General features: G+C 38.0%; 1 protein-coding gene, 1 long non-coding RNA gene and 1 other non-coding gene across 5 annotated transcripts in view; all 3 read right to left on the bottom strand.

The window, feature by feature from the left end:
- Window positions 1–16,395, bottom strand: part of LOC116849656 — a 293,934-nt gene extending 277,539 nt beyond the window's left edge. The window contains exon 1 of the long non-coding RNA XR_004379189.1: window positions 13,340–16,395. This is a non-coding gene — a long non-coding RNA (uncharacterized LOC116849656). The remainder of the gene's footprint in view (window positions 1–13,339) is intronic.
- Window positions 16,396–17,445: 1,050 nt separating this feature from the next.
- LOC116849653 (protein l(2)37Cc) lies at window positions 17,446–21,049 on the bottom strand. Of its 3 annotated transcripts, XR_004379187.1 has the most exons (6): window positions 20,391–20,565; window positions 20,119–20,287; window positions 19,475–19,579; window positions 18,960–19,381; window positions 17,826–18,210; window positions 17,446–17,751 (listed from the first exon to the last, which is right to left on the bottom strand). XR_004379187.1 is itself a non-coding variant. In XM_032827016.1 (5 exons), exons 3-5 carry the CDS (start codon window positions 19,560–19,562, stop codon window positions 17,902–17,904), a joined length of 819 nt encoding a protein of 272 aa, XP_032682907.1. In that variant the 5' UTR covers window positions 19,563–19,579; window positions 20,119–20,287; window positions 21,032–21,049; the 3' UTR covers window positions 17,533–17,901. The 3 variants fall into 3 exon arrangements, 2 of the variants coding, with proteins under 2 accessions (XP_032682907.1, XP_032682906.1); XM_032827016.1 differs by lacking the exon at window positions 20,391–20,565 and adding an exon at window positions 21,032–21,049 and having other exon boundaries at window positions 17,533–18,210; XM_032827015.1 differs by having other exon boundaries at window positions 17,533–18,210; window positions 20,391–20,564.
- Window positions 20,577–20,650, bottom strand: Trnan-guu. Its single transcript has one exon. It is a non-coding gene; the product is annotated as a tRNA-Asn (tRNA).
- Window positions 21,050–21,677: the final 628 nt, after the last annotated feature.

Raw genomic sequence — 21,677 nt, 5'->3', positions numbered from 1 at the left:
CTGACTATAATGTTTATCTGTTCCAACCGCACAATTTATTTCTTATGCATTTTCCTCTAGTGTAAAAAAGAAACAACAGAAATATTTTTGAATATGCCGTTACACAAATAGAGTATTATAACTTTATTTCATATAAATTCTTCTTAATTTTGTTATTTCTGGTAGAGCAGGAATAGACTGTCAGTAAGGTCTATCCTGCTGAGAAGCATAGTAGTTTTCATTGAAAACATAATAAAATTTTGAGTATTACATTTCAATTCCTAAAATATAAATAGCATATATGAAAAATAAAAGGACAGTCAGACATTGCAGAATATCAATCCATTCTTCGGTTACAAAATTCTACAGTTATTTTTACTATAATTCTTTCTATGTTTCACCCTCAAAATTACGCTTGTAAACCTAACGAAGGGTTGTTGAAAAAATATCTGTAAAACTTCAAACGATGTCGCTGATAATCTCGCTCACGGCTTCAAGCTCTCACGCGTTCCCCCTGATATTCGCCATTTTGATATGCGAAGATCTTCATATCGAACAACTACCGACATGTTGCGTTACATCTCACTCGACTATCACAATATCTCACGCAAGTGGCAGCATCCTTCGCGTCGGTATCCCGAAGTTAAAATCGTTATTGCAACGTAAACGTAGGAATATCTGAGGACGCGTTCTCGAAAGAGAAGAAAAAGGAGGAAGCGCACGAAGGGGAAGGGGGACAGAGAACGACGGTGTCCTGGTGTCGAAAATTAATTCCACCCCAAGCGGCAATTTTAGCCGGACGCATCCGTCCTTCCTGCGGATCCGCATCCGCGGGAATTCGTCCTCTCATGCGAGAGTCACCGTCCATCAAAATCCACGACGGATGGTTGAGGTCTGAGGACCTTCTCACTCGCGGGAGTGAGAGAGAGAGAGAGCGAGAGAGAAAGACAGAAGGGGCACGAAAAGAAAAAAAAGGAGATCTGACAAGAAAGAGAGAGAAGGAGAGAGGGTGAGAGAGAAAAAGAGAAGGCGCGATGGTCGCACAGCAGGTCGCGTGACGGAAGCACCGCGCGAACACGCACATTGCGCGTATTTTGCATCTTGCACGCGCGTGCACACGTACGTAGACGGCGTGGCCGGCGACGAGGGCCGTTTTATAAAACTGCGAAGCTCCATAATAATACTAGGCGACCGGAGCTAGCGAATAAATTGAACGTTGCTTTCGACGCGCCTTTCTCTGCATACATCGCACGCGCGAATATCGTGCCTTGCGAGCGAGTTGTGATTTGCGAAGGACCGTTTTCGCACTTTCGCGCGACGGCGAAGCACCTGAACAAGTCTATAAATAAATGTTCCCGTTACATCTGCGAAGACGCGAAAGTATCTTGTAATATATATGAATAGGCAGTCAACCAGTCGAGGATTAGCATCCTCAAAACACACAGGATCAGGATTGTGTCGCAGACTTCACGATTGTCTACGCGAATTGTTTCTCTATTTATTTCCTGCGATTTTTCCTCGTGATGTATGCATTGAGGGAAAAAATATTTGTAAAATAAAAATATTTACTCGGAGTACTAATAATGTTTATTTAAATTTGAATTATTTTTTTATTTAGATAGAATGAAAAATTACGTTTATGATAAGGTTTTATGAAAATATATATTTTCTCGTTTGAAAAATATTTTTTCTCAATACAAGAATGTTAGTATAAAAAATATGTTATTAGGATCCACCGAATATTTTTTTGTTTCTTGGTATTTTTCTCTCAGTTGTTTCTCATGTATGGACAATGTAAATTATGTTGAATATTGCAAATTATATTAAAATATATAAAAATGCAAAATTAAATTATAAGACAATTATCGTGTCTATTTTAGGTATTAATTATAAATATTTAAGCTCTTCGATGATGATTTAAAATGCATGATTCTCCTCAGGGTTGCACGATTCTATTTTTTAATAAAAATTTTGAAATAGGATACAAAATATATCTAATTTCTATTTGTTATGAATTGATAAAATACAATAGTTTAAGTAAATAAAAAATTATTTAATGTTTACCATGAAACTTTTCCGAGCATATCACTGAAAGAGTTAAGCGAGATAAGAAATTGCATAAAATTTACATTTTATTATGTGACAAATTAGTAGATTTAATTCTGTGCAGACAAGAACGTAATCAGATAATCCTGTGGACTCATACTTGTTTAGGAAACAACGTTTAAATTCACATCAGGATTCTAAAGGTTAAATAAAAATAGAGGCCTTTCCTCATTAATTTGTAAGCAAACCATACGTTCATGAAACGATATCCATTACTCATTGTCTACATAGATGACGTCTCATACATAGTTTACATTGTCTACACACGGACGTAGAGTGCCATAATTTATACGTAAACTTCCACCCCTGCCGAGGATATTCTCAGTACAAGCGCGATAAACGTATAAAAAAAAAAAAAAAAAAACGATGGCTCTGCATGCTCCGATTGGAAAGGTCACGCGCTGTTAAAGAAGCACCTTCGTGAATCACCCGCATCGCGGATACCATAATTAATATCTTCACTACAGAGCGCGGGGTTGAAACACACCGTTCTTTGAATTCCATCTATGTTCTCGCTAATAGTTTTCGCTTTGCAGGTCATGATGCACGTCTTGTATGCGACGTATCTTGAAGTGGTGGCAATGGCATGATTTTCAGAGTCCGGCGACAATGATGGTGATGTGGTGGTGAAGGTGAAGGTGGTGGTGGTGATGCCGCAACGCAACGCGCAACCCGAGCATACACACCGGCAGCATCTGAGGATGTAGCAATTACGCTCGCCGGGCTCCTTGCCGCAGACGGACGGACGGACGGGACCGCAGCCACGAAACGCCCCTCGCGTTACACATATGTTGCCTGCCGGTCCTCCTTCCACCGGCGATGATCCTCCGGCAGGCGATGTGTCCCTTCAGCCCGCGCGACCTCTCCGCGAATTAACGTCCGTGTACGGCGCAGCACGGAAGAGCGGCTCCTGTGGGAACCGAGTCGCGCTCCGCTTTTGTGCCGCGACGTCGTCCTCCGCGGCCGATCCTGGAAGCCGTTGGATGCACACGAGGGTCAGGGCGAACGTCATTTACCTGTCGTCGTGTTCGTCACGAGGTCGTCGCCGAAGACGGTTATCAAGACCCCGAGCGTGGAAATGGTGGCACCCGCAGAGGCCCGGAGCGGGTTGAAATTCGCGCGAGTACGTATCGGCGAAGTTGTGAGCGAGTCGCGTGAAGGCACCGCAAAGTTTGGACGATAGCCTCCTCTCTTCCCCTCCTGTGTGCAATTTTTTCTTTATACGTTTGCCCGACTCTCTCGCGTTTGAACAAGCTGTCTGAACAGTTTTCTTTTTTATAGAAAAATCTTGGGGAGAGATTTGGGAAATTTGGCTTTTCAACTGAGAGCGCGCAACAAAGTCCGAAACTTCTTGCTCGCTTCGCGAGGGCCAGGCGGGAGAAATTAAGCGACCTCAGATGCAAAATGGTTTCCTGGCCGGACGGAGTCGCGTGACGCGTCAAAAAGTGGTCGAAGACGCGAAAAAATGAACCCGTTTCTTACGAGCGTTCGAGGAAAAGAGACGGCTTGAGGGAGAAAGGGAGAGAGGCGAACGGTTATCACGCAGCAGATAAAATGTCGCGCGCAGGAAGCACCGGACAGAAGAAACTCGACCGTTAGCCGAACGTCGCGTAAAATGTGTCGATCGTTCTTGTCACGCGAATATTTCGCGTCGTGCGTGCCGTCCCGCTGCTGTACTCGCGCACGTTGCGCATGCTGCGCACGAAATCCACAAATTTCACCTGATAAACATCAATAAGCATTCCCGCCGAGTCGTTTCCACGAGACATCAGTCGTGAGTCGTGAGAATCGGAAGGCTGAAATGAGTTGTCAGAATTTTCCGATTTTGCCGGAAAGAAGGAAAAAATCCAGATAAATAGGTGTGCGACAATTTGACGGCAACTGTACCAGTCGAAAAGTGTGTATCCCTTGTGCGAATGGCTTACCAGGCACTCATATTTATCACATAGAATGACAAAATAAAGAGACACGAATAAGATCAAAATTGTTCAAAACGCTATATGGAAGAATTTTGAGAGTTGTTACAGAAATTGGTTTATTCTGACATTCTGCAGTAATTAACTATCCTTTATTCATATATGCTACTTATACTTTAGAAACTAAAATATATAATGAGAAATTTATTAAGTTTTTAACGAAATTTTACTACGTTTCTTAACAAAATAGACCTTAATAATAGTTTATCCTTGCACTACTAGAAACACTGGAAAGAATTTATATAAAAAAAAGACTATACTATATAATATTCTCTCTCTGTGTGTACTATTAGATTTAAAAATTGCTCTGGGGTTTTTTATAAATTGTGTAGTTGGCGAAAAAGTAAATATTGTGACCAACCTTTTCAATCACACAATTTATTCCTTACACATTTTCTTCTAACATAAAACCAATAGAGATATTTTAGAATTTAACGTTAGGTGACTGACCTTACTTTCAGTAAATTTGTCGCATCAATATGATAAAAAATTTACATTATTACATGATATAAAATTGAAGATTATAACTTAACACAGTATATTTACTGCATAAATGTACTTATAAAAAATGCACTTGTTTTCATCAACGATTATCTTATGTCGTAATAATTATGAAAATCTACCTGGAGATTTTCTATAGTATTTCTTTAGGATTTTCTCTTTTTCTTCGGGAAAAGATTTCCCGAGCTTCTTCGATTTTCAGAGACCTAAAGTCGCGCGAGATTCGCACAACTCCCGTATCCCCTGACAATCCCAATGGGAAAAGTCGTTCCCGGAGTTTCCGTGTGTCTTCTCCAGCTTTCCAGAGAAACGATAACCTCGCGCGGTCGCTGTTCCACTTTCGTTCGAATACGCGCTCGCGTAGATTCTCTCTGCGAACGGTCGCCGACTACTAAACACCTAACGTGACATCATCACCTAACCCTATGTACCCACGTGACCTCCCGTAGCCGTAAAACCTTCTGTTATGCCGCCGACAATGGAAATTCGCGATCGTCTCATACGGGTCTGCACGCGATGACCTCGGTACTTCCTGAGGATACTCGCGAGGAGGGAACTTCCTAACGGGAGCGCCATTCTACTTTCCGGTCACAAATTTCCATCTAATTTTAACGACGTACAATTTTCCCGCGTTACAGACTGCACAAAATAGCATAAGACGCGTCATCACCGCGTAAAACACAAGCGAGCATCCGTCAAACGTAACTGTATAAGAAATTGAAGGCAAAGTCAGAGGCGATTTCAGCAAGAAATCAGACGTGACTAACGAGTTGTCGCAATTTCCCTCCCCTTTACTGCGTTTTATCGCCAATTACTCGCCTTGGATACGAAATTATCATAATCATTTCCACTCTAATACATGACTATCTCCCAATCACAATCTCTCTTCGTCCTGATAATCTGTTGAAATGTATAGCATGATACAAATTAGAGTCCTACAAACTAAGGTCCAATAGTACTCTATCCGGCCCGTTTCATTATATATAGAATAGAATAGAATTTATTATGTTCTAAGATAAAATTCTAAAAATTAAAATAAGATAAATTTCTAAAATTATATTATATATAGAATAGAATAGAATTTATGTTCTAAGATAAAATTCTTCGGAGCAACATATAATTACAAAATGGTAATACAGACAATCGCCACGCAGAAAAATTAGATAAATAATTCCATACACGAAAAAGAAAAGAAAAAAAAAAAAATTAATAAAAACTCAGAAAGTCGCATTAGGTATGAAGATCTTGAAAAAGATGATGAAAGAATCAGACATGAATGATAACGAAAATATATGCAATGAATAATATAGATGTTAATATAATGAATTCTGTTTATCCAAATAATATTTAAATAGCACAGACTTGAAAGATTAAAAAAAAAGATTTTTTAATGACAAGAGTAGCGAGTACTAATTTTTAATGTTATTAAAGTTTGTGATAAGCAGATGTGTTACAATTTGACATATATAAATTGCGCGGGCATCGAGTAGAGGATCTTTCGCAGACCTCGGTGCGAAAATGAAAATGTTCATAAATATAATTTATTACATCACTATCAAACCTGATCTGCATTGATAAAATGAGAGCCTCTTGATCAGACCTTTTTTGTTTTGATAAGAAACTGATCCGGATCAGTGTCGAGTCTGACTTTACCAAAGCGAATCAAGTTTTATTTAATAATAAATCGGACTGAACCAAGTACTAATGGGCCTTGATTTGCAGGAATCTGATGCAGTCATAATCGCATGTAAAATTCCTCAAGAATTAAGATATTATCCGCAATTTGTAAGAAGAAAATGAATGAATGAGTGGGTGAGAGAGAAGTTGCAGAGTTTTAGAGCTTTTCTCTCACTTCTACTAGAGCTTCTCTTTCACTCCCATTCACATGTCATTCCTAAAAATGTCGGGTAGGATGTGAACCAATCAGGAATCAACATACTGTGCCCTAACTTTGACCAGAAGAACTCTAATCGGGTCTATTTGATTCTATCACCCCGAGTTGGCGTTCAAACCGATCCAGACGGTCGTAAATTTAAGAGGACACCAAGCCAAGACACGCATAAGCCCGCAGAAGACTTGGACACCCTTTCCGCGGTCCCTGCTGGATCCTAATATGCCCCCGGGGGTTACGTTCGCGTGCGTACGCACCGGCATGCCAGCGAGATTACAGGGCCTGTTCAGGACTTACCTCGATCTAAATCAATCGCGAGGAGTGCCGAGTAGAGGAAGAGAAAGGCAGCAAAGAGAAACAGAGAGAGAAACAGAGAGAAAACAGAGAGAGAAAGAGAGAGAAAAAGAGAGACCCCCTCGGGCTCTCACCTGTATATCCGCCCGTTCACCAGACCGAAGGTGAATGGCAAGACGATACATGGCCGCTACCTTCTTCTTTTTCGTCTAACAGACTCGCGCGTTGCTTAATTTCGTTGTCAGACGTCAGTCGAGTACGTAGTCGAGCAATCGACCACACGAGCGAGGAGAACGCGGCAAATGCACATAGTGTCGTCGGATCGAAGACGCTCTTAGCATTGGCTGTGAAATGTTTACGCGACGAACACTTATATGAAGCTGTGCTCCTCTGCAGAGGAAAAGATGCCCCGTTTGAACTTTCGATATCTCGCGCGACTTTCTCCCTTCAGATCGATCGACATTTTTTCTGTATCTTACCGGTGTTTATTGTGTCATGTGTCTGTATCTAAGAGATACGTTTTCGCCGACGACAAGAGGAGCGCGGCGCACTTATTGAAAATTAGTCCTCGCGTGCAAAATTTCGAGTGAAGATCCAGGAGAGGGAGAGGGAAAAAGATAAAAACAGACGGTTCGACGGTCTCTCCTGAAAATTGCGACTGCAGGAGGCGAACGGCGTTTGCTTTGACGGGTTAAAACACTTTAGAGCGTAATATCTTCACAGCTCGGCCATCCGGTGTCCATGGCGAAGATTGCCGCGGCGGGCCTCGCCTCGGGCTCAAAAAGAACTTTCGGCTCAGGGCGAAATTTTGCAATGGGCTATCTAGAAGGATAGCTTTTTCTTTCTCTTTTCTTGTTTTTCTAACTCCAAATTGTTGCTTGCGTGCAACTGGAGCGTTAACGAACGAAGGCAACGGTTGCATCCACAACATAGTTCTAGTAGCGGTGCGAACAAGTTTCATTTCTACTATTTCTTTTACTATATATATATATATATATGTGCGAAGATGATATATATAAGATGTGCGAATCAAAGATTTTTTTATGTCGAATCGAATCGAATTTCAGATTTTAATTCCAAATTCAAATCAAATCGAATGAAATCGAATCGAATCTTTGAAAGAATTTTTAATTAACATAATCATTGAATTTAACATAAAAATAGTGACTTCAGTATGAGAGATAATATTAATCATATGATATCAATTTATTTTAAAGTAAGATATTTATATATATTTAAATATTTCCGCTTTATAAAAATATTTTTATTCACGTATATTTAAATTTATGATAGGTTATAATAGACAAATATATAAATTTCATATATTTCACAAATAAATTTTTTAATATTTTTTAGTATAAGATCTATTTTACTAAGAAACATAATAAATTTCGTTAGAAATTTGACAAATTTGTCACATTAGTTGTTTGTACGTATCATTTTCTAAAATATATAGACAGCATATTGAAGAAAAGATACTTGGAAACTTATTTTTGGGATATAAAGTTTTTTCTTGTGAATAAACTTTATATCCCACAAATAAATTCTCAAGTATTTTCGAGACAAGTCAACATAGGCGAATAGAGTTATTCAGAAACATAAGTAAACTTTAAAATTCAGTTTGAGCTGCAAGATATATCTCGACTCGAAATTTTAGTTTTATTAGTATGTTTTAAACACCACGTTAAATTTATTTATGCTCAACAGGCCTGAATCTTCGATGTTACGTTAATAATATTTTGTTGTTCTCCATACCAGATTAAATATTCTTCTAAATACTTAATGAATCTCCAATTATCATTTCTAGTCAGACAAGTAAAACTGTCATCCACGAACGAGTGATAGGATTCTCACGGAAACTCACGTGTCACTCAAATATGGATGACATGACAGTCACATGTTAATCTTGCAAATTTCGTCAGAATTAAAGAATCGATAAAAAATATCAGAATATAATATTATACAGGATATCACCTTTTATGTTATAAATGATTATCTGCCGTCATTATAATTATCGTTTTGTTAAAGCTTTAAAAGTGCTTATTAAGAAATATTTAATATTGGATTATATATTTTTTTTAACACACACACACATAGTCTACTTGCATTTAGTCTTTCTTAATTTTTAATTTCAATAAACAATGTAATACTAATTACATAATTTGCTGAACAGATAAAGCAATCCAATAAGCAAGTATTAAATAATCTAATAAAGATTAATAATAAATAATAGTAAATAAATGGTAAATAAACAGTAAATAATAGTAAATAATAGTAAATAAACAATAAATAATAAATGGTAAATAAATAGTAAGTAATAATAAATAAATAATAGTAAATAGATAAGAATGAAACTTTTTCCTTTTATAATTTCTTCATTATTATCTTTGGCCTTAAAAATTTCAATAGGATTTGGATATTTAAAGGGAATATAAAAGAAGGAATTACATTGCCTCATTGTCGATTACGTCATGCGTCGTGCATCCTGTAATCTGTCCTGGAGTTAACTCCTGGTTGTCATCGTGACCAGGCGGTCAATAATGCTGTAGTACGAAAGTATATGAGCCGATAGGAAACGCGGCAATAATTAATGACAGTACGTTAACCGATGACACATTAACCGGTTATCGTATGCTACGAATGACATTTTCGATATGTACCACGCACGCGTGCTGATATAATTCAATGATACAATAATTTGATCATCTAGAAGATCCGGAATATTTTGAGAGTTTCGATTGCTGTCACTTATTGTCTACTGAATGCCATTGATAGGCGACGGGTTATTTGAATCTTTTTGAAGGTACTGTTTTGTTTTAAAACTTTTGCACGTCGTTCGCTTTTTCACAACCGAGTCTTGGAAAACGAGTCATTATGTTTCGAGCTAATCAGTTTCACGCTTACATATCGCGACAGTCATTTATCATACACACGTACAACTCCTTTCTTTTCACTTCTTTTAAATCTCCAAATCCTAATCAATTTACAGCCAATAAGAAAATAATAAAAAGATTATGTGTGAAAACAGAAAATTTAATATCTTATATATTTACCATTCATTTACCCACTTGCTCTATTTAAGTGTATTAATTATTTAACGTTTACTTATTGCTTACACTTTATTTGTAATTGAATAAGTTGTGTAATTAATGCATAATGAAATCATGGAATTGAGAATACTCGGAAAGAATATAATAATTTTTTTATATATTCTTTTCAATTTTACTATGTTTCTAGTAGTGCAAAAGTAAATTGTCGGAGCACACTCTCTGAGGGAAAATTGAATTGTAGGATATAAAGTTTATTTTTATAAATATCCCATAAATAAATTTTCAAATATTTTTTCTCAGCTCTATCTTACTAAAAAACTTATAACTTACTAAAAAGCTCTATCTTACTAAATAAATTTTGCTAAAAACAGCAAATTTCCTTATAAATATAAAAATTTGTTTATTATTTGTGTAAGTTTAAATTTATAAAATATAAATAGCACACTGAAATAAAAGAAATTTGAAAATTTGGGATATAAAGTATATTTCTGTGAAAAAAATTTTATGTCCCATAAATAAATTCTTAAGTATTTTTTTCCCAGTGCACGTATGAAATGAAAGTCAATTACTGCAGAATATCGAGCTGTTCTTAGGTTAAAAAGTTCCATAGTAATTCTTCATCACAAAATTTCCTCCGTGTAAAAACATTATGAAATTAAGAATAAAGGTTAAATTGCGAGATAGAATAGAGAGATTATCAAATAATTCTTGAATAATTGTTCTTCTTCACACACGAGCTTCGAATACGAAGAAAACGACAGTAAACTACTATTTGCAGCATCAAGGCAGAACAATGCTCAATATAGTGTTGTATCTCCACGATTCTCTATTGATCCTTCAAGTTCGACGGTATTTGCAGGATTACTGCACAAGCAAAATTTCGTCTCTAGATACCTTGTGAGTCGCTATTGGTCCTTCAAGTTCGCCGAAATTTGCCAGGTCGGTGACGCAGCACCGAAATTTGCACGTCGCCTTGTGGAAAATATCGCACGCTTATCCGCGATCCAATTCCCAGTCCGACCTCCATCACTGACGCTAACGCATTTTCGCTCTGCTCCGTTTACTTTTTGTTAGATGGCGATTAGCAGTGGCGCACGGCGGTGCGCGCACGTAAATATCCGGCGTTGATTACTCGAGAATGGCGGACAAAGTAGCAATCATACGCACGGCTCGTCGGCGGAATGGGAAGAGCCGAATGTCGAATGCACGGAGCCGAGACGACGGTCCGGCCAGTCGGCGTATTTAAAATCGCGGCTCATTCAATTTCGTCGTCGTCGGGGGCATTAATGCAAATAGCGAGCCGGGCAACGAGCTGGTGCCCCGTGCCAGCCCTCCGGACCGTATCGGACAAAAAGAAGTTGCTCGTGGCCTTAGGCGCGGTGCGGCGTTTTCGCCCGCGCGTTTTCCGCCTTAATTAACGAGGTTCCTGTAACGAGCGGGGCCGCCGCCGTTTATCTCGTCGTGGTCAGTTCAAAGCGGCCGTTATTACGCTGACTCGTCGTGCGTGAGCGACTCCACGGCGACTCGCCTAAGCGGAGTAACACGGTAAAACGGAACGGTCGAGATGTTAATTACGATTACGAGCCAGCGAGAGATAGGGAACGCGCGCGCCCGCGCCGCGAGGCTGCGCGTTTCGCGCCCCGGCGAACCTAATCGATGGAAATTTTATAGCCCGCCGCTCGCTGCCATTAATATCGATGATGTAGCTACTCGCACGTCTAATAACTAATCGCGCCGAGGTGATACACGCGATAGCCAGGGCGGCGTCTGAACCCGCGCGCCGGTAGTGCTCGGCCGTAGGCGCGACGCGTTGGATTTTCGCGCGTCGCTACTTCCAGCACACGGCCTCGTGATTTACGTCGGCGCGCGATTACGTTGACGTTGAGCGCGTATATATTAATTACGGAGCAGATAGCGGATTCGCGCTCGGGCTCGCTAATGGAATCCGCGCGTCCGTAAATCTCATTGCCGACCGCGCAGGATCGGAAATTCAATTTTGCAGAATCGATGCCCCTGCCTCGCGGCTTGTCTCTTTTTAGCTTTTTACTTCCTTCGTGCTCGCTTCACGAGATCGTTAAGGATGCTGATCCCGCTGCTGCGGAACCCCGGAGTCAGAAACGAGAAAGCGCATGCCGATAATCCTTATGTGCCATTTTGAAATGAAAAGATATTTGTATGATGGGATATTTTGGATTACTTGAGCATACGTAAAATATTCAAGAAACTGTTTTCTTCTATTGACAGCTAATAAACAGTCTTAAAATTAACCTGACAAAATGATGAGGAAAGGTAAGTTAATGAGGAAGAAATTGTATGTCACGTTAATTTCAAAGCTATTTATCAAGGAAAGAAGAAAGGATAGTGTTTTCACAAGTATGTTTAAGGGATATCTGAAGTGTTCTTTCATACAAATATTTCTTCATCTGAGAATGGCACGCGAGAACCTTTGGCGTGCGTTGTCTCGCTTCTGACGTCATCAATCCAGGTTTCTGCAGCAGTAGCACCAGGAGTCCGAAGTCTAATCTACAATATGCTCTTTGTTTTCTGTTTTCTGCTTTTTATTTCTTACGTCTTTGCTTCTCGATATACTGTTTTACCGACGATTATGTTTTTTGTCTCTTGTCTCTTTTGGAGTTAAATATAATCTATAATATATTCTTTGCTTCCTTTTTCTTTCTCTTTATCTCTCTCTGACTCAAACTTTAAGTCTGAAGCTAGAGAACAAGAAACAGAAAGTAAAGAGCACATTGTAGATTTTGTTTTAATTAATTTTTATTTCGACAATAACAAGAATCACAAGTGACACCATAAAATTATTAAGATTAAATGAAGTTGGTCAGTCTGTCATCTAATCAAAACGATCGATTGGTCCAAAGTGAATACTTTGGACTACTACTTGAATGAGTCGATGAGATAATAACAAGTGAAGTCCGTATTACAATAGTCCTTATTTGAACAAGTAGAGTCTATATTATAATAGTCCTTATTTGAAGCTTGTCCTACGTGAAAACTCAGATCTGAATTTAAAGTTAGATTTGGGATCTTTATCATTGAAATACACATAATATATGCAACGTGTTATATTTGTAATCACAATTCAGCTGAAAATTCATGATACTTTTCCTCAAAGAGAACAAATTGTACACGACGATATTCTTAATTCTAGGCGACAATAAGAAGACAAGAAACAAAAAACGAAAGGCAGGAGAAATAAGATGCAAAGAGCACATTATAGATTAGGCTTTAAGACGCGAGGAGTAAGTCGGGATAAAAACTCACCCTTCTGGATGCGGGATCTATGGGAGTCGGGGAAAAGGACCGGGACAGCCTCGGGCGGTTTGTCTCGGAGGAAGGCCGTCGGCATATGCGGCTCGCGTGCATCGGCGCGACCATAGGATCCACGAGGTAACAGGTGCAGATGCGGAGGAAGCCCGATCGTTAGCCCGACAGCCCGCGGTGCATGTGTGCCTATTATGATTTCTTTCGTAATTAGTCTCTCTCTCTCGCTCCCGCGTTCCGCGTATACGTGTATTCGGGCGTACCTAACATTTGTTTCGTTGCATGCGCGGCCCCGGTGCAACATGTGCTACCACCGTATCGTCCTCCGGCATAGCTGTCGATGGGCCCTCCTCGACTTTCTTACGAGCGAGGCTCAACGGCGGTCGACGATGTGAGTTTGCGCGCCTCGCCTTGTCCGCGCGGAATGAACCTTTGGAGAAGAATGGAAATCGCCTGAGTAAATTTTAGAGAAAAAATTGAGAATAGATATCATCAGGTATGCTCGCTTATACACCAAGATCTCGCTGACGTCATTTAAATCTATTTCTATTTCTCTCTGATTGTCATCGCGTATCTAATTCTCGAATAATAAATCTGACGATCGTCAGATTTTACTACTACTTGAATGAGTCGATGAGATAATAACAAGTGAAGTCCGTATTACAATAGTCCTTATTTGAACAAGTAGAGTCTATATTATAATAGTCCTTATTTGAAGCTTGTCCTACGTGAAGACTCAGATCTTAATTTAAAGTTAGATTTGGGATCTTTATCATTGAAATATACATAATATATGCAACATGTTACATTTGTAATCGCAACTCAGCTGAAAATTCATATCTAACTCTAAGTAAAAATTTGAATATCTCATCTGAAGCAGGTTTCAAATAGCAACTATTAACACAGGTCTAAGATCCTTATTAATAGTTATTTATTACCTGAAACTTGTCTCATGTGAGATATACAGATTTTTTTAAAGTTGAGTGCAAGTTTTCCATCTAAATCATGACTACAAATGCTTTGTGGCATATGTGATTCAAATAAAAAACTCAAATCCAACTTTAAATTTAGATTCGAGTATTTTACTTAGGACAAATTTCAAATAGCAATTATTAATATAGATCTAAGCTCCATATTAATAGTTGTCATCTGAAACTTGTTTCATATGCACGAAAAAAATGCTGTTGTATCAATAGAAATTGCCAGTATCGTCGTAATTAAAGTAAATTTTCCTGATTCAACAGCGATATACCATTGAAACCAATACATAATATATTGTCTCGATGACTCAAGTATTAGTTTCAATAGCATTGAATCAAGATTTACTCCAATTACGGCGATGTTGGATTTTATTGACACAACATTTTTATCCATGTGAGATATTCAGATTCTTAAATAAAGCTGATCCAAGTTTTTTAGTTGGATTATGATATTTAGATCTGTAATCGCGATTCAACTGAAAAACTCTCATCTAACTCTGAAATCGAATCTGAGTATCTCTCACTTGAGACGAGATTCAAGTAACAACTGTTAATACAAGCCTAAGAGACGCCGACTCGACATGCACCGATTGCATGTATGAGAAACGAGGAAATTACTCCTTAATAACGTACTCACGATACGCCCCAACGATCGCACATTGCTATTTACGACACTCTCGATACTTATTTCCGCACGAAACTCACTTTTAACGGACAAAAGACGCATAAAGCGCGGAGTGATGTCGATCGATGTATCAATGGCGGCTGTTCGACGCAGAAAGATCGAAGATGATGGCGTAAGTGATGTCGTACGCGGTACGACGTGAACATAGTCGCGCTTCTACATTCTCTGTATACTTAGAATCCGCGGACATCTTACTATTCGATAAGTCGATAGTTGCTAAAAATTTTCGACCGGTCATATTCGTTTGTAGCTACACGTTTCTCGTCGCTGTTAATTACTCTAATTGATTAATCCAGAAAACATTGCTTTCTGTTATGAAATTATGAGAAATTCATAGCTACCACGCGCTAATCAGTTTTATATTAATTGACACTTAAAATCATAATAATTAACAATAAAATCAATAATAATCAATAATAACTTAATACAACATATTCTCAATAATATTTTTTTATACTTATTAACTGACACTACGAATCATCTCGCGCTCGTGCTGTACAACGTTTGGATGCTAAAGCGCGACATATAAGTCTATCAGGGTTGAAATCATTTGGGCGTAACGTCTACCTCGCGAAACGTTCTGCGTCTCTGCAATCGTCTTAACGGTGCCCCACATTTGATCCATCTTGGAGCAGTTGCAGCTTCATGCGCGACATAACGAGGCAGCAGTCGGGCTTACTTTGAGAATTCCGATCGATCGATCGATCGATCGATCGAGACAAGCGGTCGGTCGACACGATGCCGGAGCTCCAAGATGGACAGAGTCCTTCGTCGTGCCTCTACCTTATACGAGTATACATATATATGTGCGTATACACGGAGTTTATACACGTGTATACACGCGCGCGCATGTACATATATTTATATATATATATATGCATATGTATATACATATGAAGCCAAATGTATGTATATACACTGGAGAAAGCGTCTTGGCAAGGGATTTCGCAGAGGGTTGGCTGTTTGCGCCTCTCGACAAATAAGGGGAAGTCGTTATCCCGTGGATGGGAGGAGTAATTAACTGCTTCTACCTCCTTTCTGTCCGCTTCACCTCCCTCCCAGCATTTCCCCCCTCCTTCCTCCTTTCCGGCTTCGGCTTCTACTCGAAGGAACAGACTTAAGGAGGCCCGCTTAGGCTTTCACGGGGTCGTGTCTTCATTATTCACGCTAATCTGCTTTCGCCTCGTGCTGCTGCCACCGCAAACCCTCCTTGGTGCTCTCTCATCCTGTTTCTCTCTCTCTCTCTCTCTCTCTCTCTCTCTCTCTCTTCCTCTCTTGACCTCACTTGCTTCTCTCTATCCCGGAGAAGCAGGGGAGAAAGGAGGGAGAGAGTGAACTTTGCGGAAATTATATTATATTATTATGATGCGGTGCAACCGTGAAGCAATGGCACGTGCTGGGTGGATGATATGCGTCCGGTGTTCTCGGATTTGATGAAATCGTATGAGATTTTGTGCTGAAATAAAGTTGATACCTGAACCTTCTGTGTGAAAGTAAATCACTATTGTGTATGAGAGCGCGTTACAACTTATTAAAAAAAAGTTGGAATGTTAACTCTTTCTTAAACAAAACGCTAACATATTTATACGTGTTAACATTTTGCTCGAAAATTTAATCTTCAAATGTGTTAACATTCTGTTTGAGAATTTTTAAATAAAAACATGCGTACACAATAGTTGGCTTTCATAGGCTAGCTGCAGCTTCATTTATTTTTGGAGCCAGATCTACATTTTTCTGTCAAATATGTATATAGTATATAAATATAAATAAATAAATAAATAAATATATATATATATATATATATATATATATATATATATATATATATATATGTCTAAATCAGAATTTAACACAATTTAATACAAATTAGTTTCAAAATTACTTTACATCTGAAATAAAATATTGTAAAATGATATACTTTTAAAAAATGATCGTTTACAAAAAATCGAAAAGCATCAAGTAGAATCCCAAAAAAAGACAAGAGAAGCGCGCTCGTTAATTATCCGCTGTCCTGGTAGATCTGTAATGAATCTGTCGGGATATTAATCGATAACCCGGTAACCGGAACACGTGTAAGTACAACCAACATCACCATGTATATTTTATATTTTTACCGCGGACCACCAAGGTACACCGGGCGCCCCGCGGTGCTCGCCAAATTATGATGAATTGTTTTCTCTATTAACAGTCTGTGCCGACAGAGGCGAGACGCAGGCACCCCGACCGAGATAATCTTCCACCAATTTCGACTTCCTCGATTGATCATGGCAGTTCATCGGACCGTTCATCCGAAAAGCTTGTCCGGAACGAACGAGCCAGATTATCTTTCTACCTGAGAACTTTCTCCTTATCACACATTTAAAAATTACAATGTCGAGTTTAATTTAGCAACAGAAAATTAGTCTCTCCATTTCATTTCAACAACGTGCTACTAAACATGTGAATCATTGCAATATTCTACTAGGAATTGATCAGGACGAATGAGATAATATAAGTGTAATGTCTACTCGTACTCGTAAGAGCCGCATAATGTTCCTATGTTTAAATCAATAATATAAGATTGACTACAAGGGAAACAATGACAAAAATTAGATACAATCGTAAAAATGACCCTTCTGCATCTTTACGTAGAATTAATAGGTATTATAGGTATTAATAGGTATATTTCTGCTCTCTGCCATGCAACTATCTAACTGAAATAATATAAATAAAACGTTCAAAACATAGATTTAGTTTGAAGTGGATAGTAATTTCGCGACGTCAGTACATAATGAAACTGATAGATCTTATATATAACTGTATAAAAGGCATCGATTTATTGTTCCCATTCAGTTTGCATTGCATTAAACTTGTCGTTGATTTAGTATCATTGAGAAGTATATTGCACCTAGTATTAATGATATATATCAAGCACTGAGAATTAAACAATTATTTAATGTTGAAGAGCACCACCAATAGCTAAAGGGAATAGGACCATATGCATTTTTTTTTAAAGGAAGCAGATTCATGGCTGAAAACGTAAATGTTATGAAATACTATATATTCCTGCTACGCAACACTTTTGAGAAAATTTCTGCCATATACCTTTTTTATATTCTATTACAGCTTCATACTCTTCATAAATGCATAATTAACAAACACATTGTACCAGTTGTTTATCTTACTGCGGCAAATTAAGCAGCACATTTTGGCCTGACGGTAAGTACGCCACTTGCCGCGATTTAGATAAGTTGTGCGCAATATCCTCCGCGGCTTCGATTCTCCTGAGCTCGACGAGACCTTCTCCCGCCTCAGCGAGAGACTTTGCTAATAAACTCGCAGCCTGTGCGTCACCTTCGGCACTGATAATAGCTGCTTTCTTCTGTTGCTCGGCCTTTTCTACCAAGAAACGAGCCTTCTCTGCATCTTGTTGAGCTACTTGCTTCAACTCTACAGCTTGGGTAAATTCTTTGCCAAACGTCAAATGTGTCTGAAAGAATTTCAAAATCAATTGTCAAAGTATGCACAACTTACTCAGGGTATATTCAGGATATTATGTTACATATTATAATCAATGTAATTTATATGTGTGTGTGTGTGTATGTGTGTGTACATATATAATAGAATATATGGTCGAGTTTTTTAATTTATTGATGAATCCATCGCATGATGCGCAAATGCAATGTTTCGGTGTATTTACACATCATGCGATGGATCCATCAATGAATTAAAAAACTCGCCTTATATTATAATATATACAAAGTGAGTCTGTAACTGTTACTCCTTGAATATCTTCGAAGCAAGAGACAAAGATGACTTTCATCTTCAAAGCTATTTCACTTAGAAGCCAAATTTCTTTTGGTTACACTTTTTTCCTAAGAAAGGTAGTTCAAAGATTTTAAGTCTGATCTACAATGTGCTCTTTGCTTCTTGTTTCTTATTCTCTATTTTTTTCTGGCTAAAGGCTTAAAGTTTAATTCAAAGAAAGATAAAGAGAAAGAAACAAGAATGAAAGAGCATATTATAGGTTAGGTTTTAAGATCAACTTTTTCTGAAAATATTCAAAGTAGCAATAGTTTTATATATACATAGACTCATACTATATATTATAATGAATATAATAAATAAATAAATACATAAAAAAATATATATATATGTATATGTATATATGTATACGAAATAGAGGATATATATTATAATGCATGTTATATAATAAATGTAATATCAATATGCACTTACAATAGAAATATCATCTAGAATGAGGCCAAACTGGGAAGCTCTGTCAGTCAAGTCTTCGCTGACTTTTTGAGATACAACTTCTCTTTGCGTAATTAATTCACCAGCATCAAATTGTGCAACAACAGCTTTTAGCACTTCAGTAGTGATAGATGGCAATACCCTTTCATCGTAATCCACACCAAGGATTGTGTATATCTTAGGTAACGAATCTGGCACAGGTCTGAAGAGGATACGGAGAGTAATATTTACATTTTGTAAATCCTTGCTCCCTGTAATGACAGGGACGTTTCGTGGACGTGAACGGATGTCAAAGATAATTGGCTTTTGCACCCAAGGAATAAAAAAGTGTGTTCCTTCTCCAACCACAAAATTTTTTATACCAGCAAATCTATCGAATATAACAGCTCTGTGTCCTCCATCAACTGTAAAGAAAAAAGACTGTCAGAGTATGTATATTTAATAGGAAGATGTAATTTAAAGTCAACTATTAAGTATAGAAGAGATGTCAGACTCACCGTTATATAGCGCAGAGTTAACAACACCACCTGCGACAGCTAAACCTATGCCAAATTGACTTATTCGATTAAAAAGTTGGGCTGCCATGTCTAAATGTGTGTTAGCTGTAAAACACAAGACAATGCACGTTGAGTAACACAATAGATGATGTAATTACATGCAACAGCATCGCAAAGGCAGCATTCAGCAGAGAAAGTTGCTTTGCTACTGTTGTAAGATTCAAGAATCTGATTAATGTATGCTGTTAGATTCAGACAAGGTTAAGAACATGTACCAATTAGTTTCACGAATTTTGCAAAGCAGCTTTCTCTGCTGAAATGTAGTCAATCATTTCCTAATAGTCGTGACACCGTCCTAACCTAAAATTTGTTAGAAAACTGATTTCATCACTCATTCACAAAGTCTTCGATGAAACTGAGGAACAATATATAATAATAGGTTTTGATTGAACGCTCTATAATTGTATATTATAATGTATTTCTTTTTTAATTAAATATCTACAGGTCAACCGGTGGACCCGGACATTTATGACGCTAATTTAATATCGTTAACACGATATTACTTTCTCACTACGTACTGTCGTAAGATAAAACTACGGCTAATAATTATTGCAGGTTCTCACAACGGGACAATCGACACTTACGTAATGAATCGTGGCTTCAGGATTGAAATAATCGTTTTCTCTCCTCGTGCAGCGTTCACGCGTGGCTCCGGTGATAAGAAGAAAATGGAGCCGACGAAGACGCTACGGTAGTCTGGAGTGGAACCGCTTCGCGCGGCGGTTTTAAAAGCGGTGATTGACGACTCTAAAGCTATTCGTAGGCATACAATTAAATTATATTGCAGATGAGCAAGTGTATTATACATTGTCACAATCATGTTCGTTTTATAAATTCAACGCGCAATTATTAAAACCTCGCAAAATGCCGATCAACGTTTTCTGAAGCATTCGCCAATTACTGTTGCTCGATGAGATACATGTTGGATGTTAGCCGAATTTTACATTCGTGCTCGCACAAGGTCATCGTTGAAAATATTGTGACGGAGACAACTTTGTCGTTACTGCAGTTGACACAATAAATGAACAAAAAAAAATAAACCCGCCCCCGGGTGGGCTCGAACCACCAACCTTTCGGTTAACAGCCGAACGCGCTAGCCGATTGCGCCACGGAGGCGACTTGTTACTCTCCTGATTTTATGCACTGATCCCTGTGATGAACATAAAAGAATTGTTTTTTAAATAATCAATACTTATTGATGGTATTTTGACACCGATAAACTGTTTCAACACGCAATGTTGAATATCAAAGCGTATCCGACATTATATCTGACGTGAAAAATAGTGATAAAAAAATATCTTTAATTAGATTAACACACTCATTGACAGTCACATGGCCTCGATAAACTTAACAAAAGATGAAGTCAATATCGCTGTGACATAATATTTTGCAAATGCACTCGTTATCTTGTCGATTCCCGACCCGCAATACCACGTAAATATTGTATTAATAACATTTTATATGTGTATCAGCGTAATGTGTTACATTGATAATTACCGAAAAAAGATTCTCTCTTTCAGCGTGTCAAAAGTATTAATACTTGAGGTGAAACAGCGACTTACTGACGATATTTCGTCACGGTGTCCGTTACTGTGTCTAAAAGAAAACATGTAAATTCCACTGTCGCCTTTTCCGCAATGCTGATTGACTATTTTGAAATCTCTATCTTGACGCGAGTCGAATTTATGCTTATTTCGTCTCGCGGTTATCGTGAAGGTTACGCGTTTATACGTTAAAGGTGTATTGCCCATATCTGAAAAATAAGAAATCTTGAAAATTTAAAGATTAATCTGTATTGCATCTGCAAATAATTGCAAAACAATTTGATGTTTATTTGGAATTTGGATTAAAAGTTATTTCACTTTGAAGTATAAGCAAACACGATGACGTCAAATAACGTTTTAATGACGCATTAATCGTCTTTAATATCAATTACTCGTTATCTAAAGTCATCCTGTTATTTGGAAGTATTTTAAATCACGCTGTTATATGAATATATGATATTATCTTTATCTTTAATAAAAGAAAAATATACAAATAAAAAATAATGTTGAAAATCTTTATATTTATGTACATATACTTTAAATATTCAAATATTTGTAAAGTTTCGTTATGATCCAAACATAAAAGTTTAAAAATCAAC

This window comes from Odontomachus brunneus, unplaced genomic scaffold, assembly GCF_010583005.1.
Source record: "Odontomachus brunneus isolate Ranch 3 - 2012 unplaced genomic scaffold, Obru_v1 Obru_scaffold_123, whole genome shotgun sequence".
NCBI lineage: Eukaryota > Metazoa > Arthropoda > Insecta > Hymenoptera > Formicidae > Odontomachus > Odontomachus brunneus.
Note: the sequence above shows the minus strand (reverse complement) of the source record. Positions and strands in the feature narration are given on the sequence as shown.

What these genes read in the sequence shown, in the direction of transcription:
- LOC116849653 (XM_032827016.1), bottom strand. Translation starts at nt 19,562, where the DNA reads ATGGCAGCCCAACTTTTTAATCGAATAAGTCAATTTGGCATAGGTTTA. An exon ending in TAACTCTGCGCTATATAACG is followed by an intron (nt 19,382 to 19,474) that starts GTGAGTCTGACA and finishes TTTTCTTTACAG; the next exon opens with TTGATGGAGGACACAGAGCT. An exon ending in TTCTAGATGATATTTCTATT is followed by an intron (nt 18,211 to 18,959) that starts GTAAGTGCATAT and finishes AAATTCTTTCAG; the next exon opens with ACACATTTGACGTTTGGCAA.